Source organism: Nanorana parkeri, unplaced genomic scaffold (assembly GCF_000935625.1).
Source record: "Nanorana parkeri isolate BGI_ZX_2015 unplaced genomic scaffold, ASM93562v1 scaffold1309, whole genome shotgun sequence".
Lineage (NCBI taxonomy): Eukaryota > Metazoa > Chordata > Amphibia > Anura > Dicroglossidae > Nanorana > Nanorana parkeri.
Genome location: NW_017307577.1, coordinates 438,542 through 448,840, shown reverse-complemented (window position 1 = coordinate 448,840; position 10,299 = coordinate 438,542). Strand labels below are relative to the sequence as shown.

The window sequence follows — 10,299 nt, the reverse complement described above, 5'->3', positions numbered from 1 at the left end:
ATAATATAAAGCCAGGTATGCAGAATTGGATATAGCTGTGCCACACTATACAGTGTTCTGGTCTGGAGTCTGGCCATGTGCTCATCTATTTTCCCCACTAGGAGGATACAAGCCTTAGTTAGCAATATCTACATAGTTATTTCTTTATTTAATGTCTTTTTTTTAAATATTATATGCAGTTAAACAGCAGTTTTGTGCACTGCCCCCATGCGGTGCTGCAGTACTAACCTGCTGTGTCGTCTTCTCCGTCTGCTTCAGCCACTCCGTGTCACAGCCTAGTCATCTGCTCCATTCTGACCTCTTCTCCCGCTGATTGGCCGATTGGATGACTCCTGACTGGTGAGGAAGCCTGTCAATCATCCAATCGGCCAATCAGTGGGAGAAGAGGTCAGAATGGAGCAGATGACTGAGGACTTGGAGGAGGAGTTTGCGGCCATCTTGTTTCATTGAAGACGCTATGGAGGTCCTGTGTGCGGCGGTTTTGGGTCCTTGAAGATGGCGGACGCGGCACAGGTACTCGTTTTTTGTATCTGAGTATTTGCACGAGTACGATTACTCATGCAAATGCTCTGTATCGCCGCTGATACCGATGCTTGTATCGGTATCGGAGCATTCCCTAATTTTGATGCGCAGAGGTGTCCTTATTCCCTTGAATACTCTGTTTCAATGTGTCAAACAAATACCGGATCCAGATGGTTGACACCGTCTCCTACAGGGTAAGCTCCATGATGCTGATCTCACTATTCTCACGTGCTATGCCCCTAAATCTAGGCAACTACCCTTCTGTGGGGATTCTAATAGTGTTATTAACTCTAGTTTAGACAAATCATCTGCGGCTATATCTTCTCTCATAGTGAACCGACGACTTTTAAATCACTCCTGAATCAATACAATCTTGTCGACATCTGAAGGGATTTTAATCTGCTTGCTAAAGACTACACTTTTTAAGGGATAATATTAGTAGACATGTCTGGGAAAGAAACAGCAACACCACACACGGCAAGAGAACTTCACTACCTCTAAGTCTAGTATGCCGGCTGCCAATGTAGCAATCCAGGACATTATTAATCTAAATTGCCCCACTCAATATGGCCGTCACTTGCGCCCATATTGAGTGGGGCACTCAGATTAATAACGTGCTGGATTAGTCGGACCCTAGTTCATTTTAATACTTTATTGCTTTGTAGTATGTGTGTAGGGAAATGCCGCGGGTGGCCCACGTGCAGTAGAGCCTTCTCGGCCGAACCTCTTACTTCTAAGTAAGTCAGGTCGTTGGAGATCTTGAGGAGTTGGAGTTTGACAGAACACCGGCTGCCTTTCTGATAGTCTGCTAAATAGTCGGGCTCCTCGGTGGACATCTGCAACTTCCTCCGCCCACTTCAGCTGCCATAAGCTAGGAATAATACTGCATCATGCTGGACTGGAAGCTTCACCTGAGACTAGAATCCCTCCCCCACCGCTGGCCTCTGCACTGTAAGTCACTCCTCTGCACTCTGCATCACACCCTGACCACTGCACTGTAGATCACACTGCTGACCTCTGCATTGTAGATCACACCACTGACCTCTGCACTGTAGATCACTCCGTAGACCTCTGCACTGTAGGTCACACCGCTGACCTTTGCACTCTGCATCACATTGCTGATCTCTGCATCACACCATTGACCTCTTCACTGTAAGTCACACCTGGTCACGGTCTAAGTCACACCTCTGACCTCTTCACTGTAAGTCACACTGCTGACCTCTGCACTGTAAGTCACACCACTGACTTCTGCACTCTGCATCACACTGCTGACCTCTGCGTCAAACCGGTGACGTCTGCACTCTGCAGCACACTGCTGACCTCTGCGTCACACCGCTGACCTCAGCACTGTGCATCACAACGCTGCACTCTGCGGCACACCACTGACCTCTGCCCTCTGCGTCACACTGCTGTCCTCTGCTGTGCATTACACCGCTGATCTCTGTGTTGCACCTCTGACTTCTGTACTCTGCATTACACCACTGACTTCTGCGTTAATTCGGCTGTGTTAGGTCCCGCGCAGCAGCCTTCTGGGGAACCCCGTGGTGCCTTCTTACAGGGCTTCCACCGGCTGCCTATCTTTCCCTCCTGAGACCCTTTGTCCGAGACTTCAGGTTGATACCCTGGAGCAGAGCGACAGCACAGAGTATGTACCAAATTCATATACTATTATTCTGCATTGCTGTATAATGTTTTGCAGGAATTTTTAGTCCTCTATAGCTGATGGTATTATTCTGCATCTGTACAGAGACTGATGTGACTTCTCTGTACAGCACTGCGGTATATGTCAGAGCTTTATAAATGTATAATAATAGTGTGTGACTGTGCGGGGGGTAGGGGGGCCAGTGAGATCCGATTCTCTATAGCAATATGTCTGGGAAGGTTCTCATTCATCCAGGTCACATGGTATAGCTGTAAAAAATAAGTCAAGGCAACTGGACTTTCTGTATTTTTCTTGAAGACGTTTCACTGGCCATCCAACCAGCTTTCTCAATTCAGAAATTTCTGAATTGAGAAAGCTGGTTGGATGACTAGTGAAACGTCTTCAAGTAAAATACAGCGAGTCCAGTTGCCTTGACTTATTTTTTACAGATATTCTCTATAGCAAGCTTCCTACATTGTTGCAAGGTTTGTGTATTGGTTGTAGCAAGGCTTGTGTGTCAGCTGTAGCCCTCCTGTACTTACTAGTGGCCGGCCCTGCCCCTCGATTGCGCTTCTGTGTTTGGCTCCGCCCCCTGGTGTGAGGGGTGGGGCCTGCCTGTGGTCACGTGATTGGGCTGCTCAGTCTGAATGCCCGGGCCTATTTTTAGTCCCAGTCCTGCCCTGCATACATACATACAATATAAGTCCTTCTTTCCCCCCATAGTCACTATATTAGGTGGTTCCGGTCTCTTCCATAAGGCTGGGATACAGGCGCGTGCGGCATTAACCAAATGCCTCACAACTGAACGTTTATAAGCTTTAATTTAAATAGAATTGTGTTGGAGTAGAAAGAAGGCCGGGTCTCTTGGAATTGGGAGCTCAGAGAATCTTTGGGTCATCGCCTAAACCTGGTCCCAAAACTTCTGTAATACCGAACAAGACCAAAATACATGCAGCATATCTGCTTTCAGTTTCCTGCATCACCAACTACAGTCAGAAGACTGTGGAAACATAGCGTGTAGCTACTGCGGGGTCCTGTACCACCTCGAAACAATTTTATAACCCAGTTCTTGGTATTTATTACATATAGTGGATTGGAAAGATAGGGATAGTAATTTTTTTCGTGCTTCCGGGCATAACTGTATATGTAAATCTTCCTCCCACTTTATCAAAAACCACGGGGAGGATGTCATTTTTTTCCCAACCAAGAGCCTATAACACAATGAGAGGGCATGCCGCATTGAACCTGTCTGGACACATTCGAGGTTCAAATATAGTCAATGGTCTATCAAATCGTCTAGCTTCTGGTAAAGAATTTAAAAAATGGGACAATTGTCTTGCTCACCAATAATTTAAACTAGCGTAGCTGGAATGTGTTTGTAAGATAGTCTCTGAAGGCCATTCCAAATCTTCCGGAAAATGAAGAGCTCCAAACTTGCCGGCTTTCCTTAGTAACTTAAATACCCCAACCCAGAGTCCCGGTAAGAAAGAAGGGTTCCCTAAAATAGGAATTAGAGGTGACCGATCTGGTGACAATCATCTTTGTAAAAAAACTATTTTAGCTACTGCCAAAGTAGGCATAATAGTTGGATGATTTTTAATCTCCTTTGGAATTAAGGCAGAAACATAGCACCATGGAAGACCAGATAATGGAGCTACAGAGTATGATTGTTTCGTTTCAATCCAGAGCTTAGCGGTGTTATGACGGCACCAATCCAAAATACGGGTCAAATGGACTGCATAATAGTATAAACGTGTATCAGGTAAGGCCATACCTCCCTCCTGTTTAGACCTTCTCAAAATCACATAACTTAATCTAACCGGTTTATGTGCCCATACAAACTTAGAAAACTGGGACTGGAGTCTACGAAAAAAAGAAGTTGGAATATGAATAGGTAGGGCCTGCATTACTTAAAGAAGTCTTGGTAACACCGTTTGTTTCAGAATGTTACATCGGCGCATCCATGAGAACGCATGTTTAGTCCATGTAGACAAATAGGAAACTATACGTGTATAAAGCGACAGAAAATTCAAAGAGAATACCTGGGTAAGGTCTTTAGGTAAATGAATACCCAAGTATTTAATGGATTGTGAGGCCCATCGGAATGGAAAATTACTCAAAATTCTATGAAGTCGCCAGCCTGTAAAGGAGATATGTAGGGCTTCCGATTTATGCGAATTAATAAGGAAATTTGACAACTCACCATAATTTTTCAATTCCTGTTTTAGGACTGGGATAGAAACTTCCGAGGAGGATAAAAAATAAAAAAAAAAGATCATCTGCATATAAAGCAATTTTATGTTGGATAGCTCCTATAGTAATCCCCTGTATATCCGAATTGGCCCTGACTATTCTAAGAAAAGGCTCCAAAGTCAATACAAAAAGTAAGATGGAAAGAGGGCACCCTTGGCATGTTCCGTTTGTAATAGAAAATGTAGCTGATAAAATCCCATTAACTCGCACTTTAGCTGAGGGACAAGAATATAAGGCTTGTATCCAGGTGCGCATACCAGTTCCCATTCCTATTGCCTCTAATGTCAGGTGTAAAAAAATCCCAATCTACCCTATCAAATGCCTTTTCGGCGTCTGTGGATAGAATAATAGTAGAAAGGCATCATGGCACATTCACAAACCAGCATGTAAAACAACTTGTCTCACCACTAAGGATAATAACAGAGGTTTGGATACACGTCTTCTGCAGAGGATGTGAAAGCCGCACAGCCGCGCCAAGGCACCTCTTATAGTGCGGTCCTAACTCTAAACTATGAGAGTCTCCATCTTGGAGCACATGGGGGCAGAAGATTTCAAATTGGGTGCAGGTTTGTCAGGTGGACGCCCAACCTCCTTAAAAGCACAGAAACACACAAGGGATCCCGCACATCCCAATGGCAGCTGAGAAACCCCATGCATCGCTGCACCAAATCGGTCAAGCAAAACAAACGACAAACGCACTCAATTTGTCACCAGTTATACAGTAAGGTGCACACGAAATGGGCTTTGAACAGTAAAATAGTAGAAAGGCATCATGGCACACTCACAAACCAGCATGTAAAACAACTTGTCTCATCAATAAGGATTCTAGCTGCAAGTCCTGGGAAGTAATTTATCCTCAAAGACCACAACAGGGACTCCACAGTTGGGTTCCAGTCCATTTTTAGCAGCTAACATCATCTGATGATTGTTTACATTAGTAGGAGCCTGAAAGCTCCATAGTTTCTGCTTCCACAGAATGTAGAAGGTGAAAGGAGCTGAGATTATAGGGTCTCTGTTGTGATTTGCCTGTAGTTACGGACCTGAATGATGGCATGTTTTTTTTTTTTGTTTGTTTTTTAATTCTTTATTTTATTAAACAGGGATATCCTTACAAAAATATTGCAGATATTCCTTAATATCGAACAAGTCACAGAGTATAATGTAATGTTAGTGCAAATAATAAGTAATAACTCCAAAGCACGGATTTCCCTACTTTTTAAGTTTATAAACAATGTACACCAACATACAGGGGGAGCAACAAAGAAAAGAGGTATAGGTAAGTTAGGGCACAGATTGACCCTATGCCACGCGCAGAAGGCCGCGTCCCAATCTCTAACCATGATGGCATGTTTTAAAGTGAATTTAATGCTTGTTTGGAATATGTAAATAATTTAGGCCCGCTTCACACCTCCTGAAATTGTGATAGGCAAACCATTAATTTGACAATGCATCCCATTGCACAGGGAAGTGCATCTGGCCCTCTTTGGGGAAAGCACCATAAGGCAATGCATGGTAGTGCATTATGGAATGCTGCAGCACAGCTGTCTTGCTTCAACGCATGGGGTGCCATTCAAAATATAAGGCACTGCAACATACTAACTTCTGTATGGTGTGGTAGCTTAATTTGCAGTAACGCATGCATTACCACAACACAAAGATGTAAAATTGGCCTTAAAGTGACACTAAACTCAGATGTTAAATCTTAAAAATGCATTCAAGTACCTTAACTATTGTGATGGAAATGTAGGTGCTGGGGAACATTTTGTATATTAATCTCTATTTTGTGTTATACAAAGAGGGAATTGACTCCCCCTCACCTTTCATGATTTAAATAAGTTGTTCATATCGTTACTTGCAGCATGCAGGGTGGACACTGAAGCAGGTCTAGATTAGATTGGTTCTGAGGCGAGTTTGACCCTCAGCTATACATAGGACTATGAGTCAGCTTGTTTGGAAACATGCAAAAAAGTAGTCCTCCCTTTCAACAAAGCAGTAATAGTCTCATAAATTATCCCCTTCACGACCCATGACGGGATAATCCCATCATGAAGGGGTTAAACAGAGTCTGTTCAGTTTTGTGGAGCCGGAAGCTGGCTTTACATTAGAAGTGATTCTTGCAGCTCAGCTGCCGCCACATCACTTGTACTATCCGGTAACCAGGCCGCCCCCCTGGCCTGACACTCCTGACGAGTTTCCTGGGCTCTGCTGCCCCTCCTGCCTTGTCGGGTGTCGGCGGGAAGCTGGGGAGTAGATCGATGAATGTCTGTTCCCCGATTTCCTCCCCGTTCTATGGGAGCGGGAGCGACACGTATTGCATCACTTCCGGACCCATAGCTGTCATTGCTGGGCTCCTGAAGCTATTGAAGTGCGATCTGTACTTCAATATTGTATTTACAGTGTTAATGTGATATTGTATTTAGAGTGTTAATGTGATACTAGGGTTCTTTTGGACCCCCAGCATCGCCTTAAAGAGTACCTGTCACTGCCAATATTCTATCACATGGGGGGCTTGTAAGCCCCCCTATGTGATGGCAATTAAATTAAATTAAAGTTTTAAAAAACTGTTTTAAAAATAATATTAAATTAAAAAATAATATTAAATTAAAAAAATTTTTAAGTCCCCTGCGAGCATGCGCGTCATCACATAAACACGCGTCGGGTGCACCTACATACAAAACAACGATTGCGCTACAAATGTTGGGTATCGCCGCACACGCCAGAGTAAGAGCAATAATTTTGGGGCCATGGTTTACATGTACAGTATCTCTAAGCTGATGACCTGTAGGATCTTTTAAAGCGTCTTCTATGGACCTTTTGGGGTACTGAATTCTGCCACAGTTTCACGGACGCACGCAATTTTTAACCAGGGCGTGTTGGGTACCTATTTACTCGTTGTAACCTCTTTTACATTTTACAAATGTGGTGTTTTGGGTCACTAAATTTAACTTTAAGTGCATTTTCACTATATTTTTGGGTTTGATAATAAGTTGCACTAATGTTGTGCAACATAAAAATTTGCAACTGCCAACATTTTATTCTATAGGGTCTTGGCTTTCAGAAAATATATAATGTTTGGGGGTTTAAAGTAATTTTCTGGCCTAAAATGTGGATTATAACATGTAAACAAAAAATGAAAAAAAGGTCTTTGTCCTTAAGGGGTTAAATCCCTGTGGTCTCAGTTTCTATTTCTCATATGACCTTATCCTACTGGTATTTTGTCTATCTGACTAATAACGGGTTAAAATTTCAATTACACGATTAACAAAACTGTACATTATTTGTGCATCAATCAAATGTAGATCCATAAATCATCTCTGAATTTGTGCTGACACATTTGGAGTGTGGCTATGTTTGTTCCCCATGGCACCTATGTGTGTTGTAAAGTAGCCAACACTCCAAGCTCACTCCTGTGATGGACTATAATCTCACATTTAGTTTACTAATTTGTATTGAGAAGGGATGATTTGAGGAACTACAACGTAAGTGATATACAAATAAGGTAGTTTTTTAAATAGTTAAGGTACTTGAATGCATTTTTAAAAATGTAATTATTGAGTTTAGTGTCACTTTAATGTGCATAGTTCAAGCACAAGTTCACTCTTTTATAGCTAGAGGGCCACTCATATGTAGATGCCCACATTTTTATTTGGTACACTGTTTTAATAAATAGCCTGCTCAGGTTTTATATTATTGGTTGTGAAATGAACAAAAGGTGGGAAAAAGGTTTTTTTTTTAACGTTTTGATTTATTAAAAAAGATTGTACTTGTATCTGTCAATAACAGTATTATACAGAGGGTCATGCTAACATCTTTAGACTGCAGTGTCATTTGCAGGCTAAGGATGTTTGTGCCTCAACTTCCAGTAACATGTAATCACCATGATTGGTTGCCATGGTGATCACATGATTGGGGGGGACCATGCTGACTAGTTCCCGATCATTAGTTTAGACCGAAGCGGTCAGTGCAGATTGAGAGCTACGAGGACATATCTTTGTGCACTCCTAGCTGTCAAGTAAGCAATTTAAAAGAAGACATGATATTGTTAGGTTTCAAAAGGCATTTTTATCACCTCTAAATAAATGTATTTCTGACATTTTGAAGGTATTTTGGTAGTTTATCAAGGGGAGAGTCCCTGCCAGTGAAGGAACGTGTAGAAATGATGGCAGCAAATACAAAGACCACTACCGGGTTGACTCCAGGACTTCTTAAAGTGTTACATAAACAAGTAAGTAAATGTATTTTTTGATGGTTAAATTTAAAGAGGAAATGTTAACCTAAATCTATTATCTGTTTGCTCAACCCACCTGTTTTTGGGGGCTTGAGATGTATATTTCTCGTGCAGTGCTACTCTATTCACCCAATTTTTAGGTATGTAGAAAATACTAATTGGCCGTGATACTGGAGGTTTACAAAGTGCAAACTAATTCAAACACGGTTATTCAAATAATCTGCGATAAGATATTATGCTATGCATTGTTATTGTATGTACAATTGTATGTACAGGGGCAGCCAAATTTCATGGGCCTGTTAGCTGTTGTTTGCTACGTTACCTGTCCCTCTTTTGGACTGCTTTTGGGTGCCCCATTGCTTTCAAAATGAACTCCATGTGCCCTGTGATGTACAGTCAAGAAAAGATTTTTGTCTTACCTGTAACAGCCATTTCTTGCAGTACATAACAGGACCCTTCCCCCTGTTTTTCTGTGATCCACTATTGTTTACAGAAATCCCTGAAGATAGTGCTAGGTCTTATTTTCGGGGTAGGTGTTACTTTCGGGGAAACACGGTACAAAACTGAGGCAGACTGGGAGTGGGAGGGATTATAACCCATTTGTTGTAATTTACTCCAAGAAATGGATTTTACAGCTAAAACAAAAATCCTGTTTTACTGCACAAGCATGGGTAGCTTTCCCTGTGTTAGCAACAAGTGTTTGCTGCAGACCATGTTTTTTTTTTTTTAAAAGGCGCTAGCAAAATAAATAAATATATACAATATATTTCCTTTCAAAATATAAACCCTGAAACACTAAACCCAAATCTAAATCAAAATTTTAACCCAGCATGGAGTAAAAATAAATAAATAAAATAAAAATCCCAAATAAAACAATAAAAAAGGAGCAGCTAAACAGCAAATACAGTTGTTGATGACACACACAAAAAGGTAGTCCTAAAAAGGATTGTTAGGTCTCTGAACTGTGAACATAGGGGATACACAAGAATATGTAGCCCACTACACTGCAATCTGCAATTATGTAGCACAATATAGCACTGGGTAGCAACTTATTCTCCCTGCACGCAGACTATTGGCACTCCCTAAGCCAGGGGTGCCCATTAGGTAGATCGTGATCTACCAGTAGCTCTCAAAGCTGATGCAGGTACTTCACACCAGCTCCAGTGTGTTCCGGCCCGATTTAGTGCTGGCTGGAACACACTGGATCGCATCCCGGTCAGCTCACTGCGTTCTGGGGTGGGAGGGGGCGTGGCGGTGCATTAAAGTCAATGGCACCGCAGTGCGATTGCCTGCATTGGAACGCATGGCAAATCAATGCCTGCGTTCCGTTGCGGTCAGAAAAAATAGTGCATGCAAATGGACTTCCCCAAGGCACTATTGCATCCCTACTTAATAATATAATGTATTGCTGGGACTTGTAGTCCTGCATAATTGCTGCTATTCTGCATTGCTGTATAATCATTATACAGCAATGCAGAATACCACCAGCTATGCAGGACTACAAGTCCCAGCAATACATTCTAATGTAAATAATAACAATATAACAGCAGCTTCTTCCACCCTCCCCCCCTCCCCCACAACCACACAAACACACATACACACACACTGGTGTATCCCTACGTAATAATATAATGTATTGCTGGGACTGCATAGC

At 42.3% G+C, this 10,299-nt stretch overlaps 1 protein-coding gene across 1 annotated transcript in view; it reads left to right on the top strand.

The window, feature by feature from the left end:
- ROPN1L (rhophilin associated tail protein 1 like) overlaps positions 1–10,299 on the top strand; it is a 44,162-nt gene that overhangs the window by 11,381 nt on the left and 22,482 nt on the right. The window contains exon 3 of the mRNA XM_018569238.1: positions 8,519–8,642. Coding sequence (XP_018424740.1) covers positions 8,519–8,642 — 124 coding nt within the window. The remainder of the gene's footprint in view (positions 1–8,518; positions 8,643–10,299) is intronic.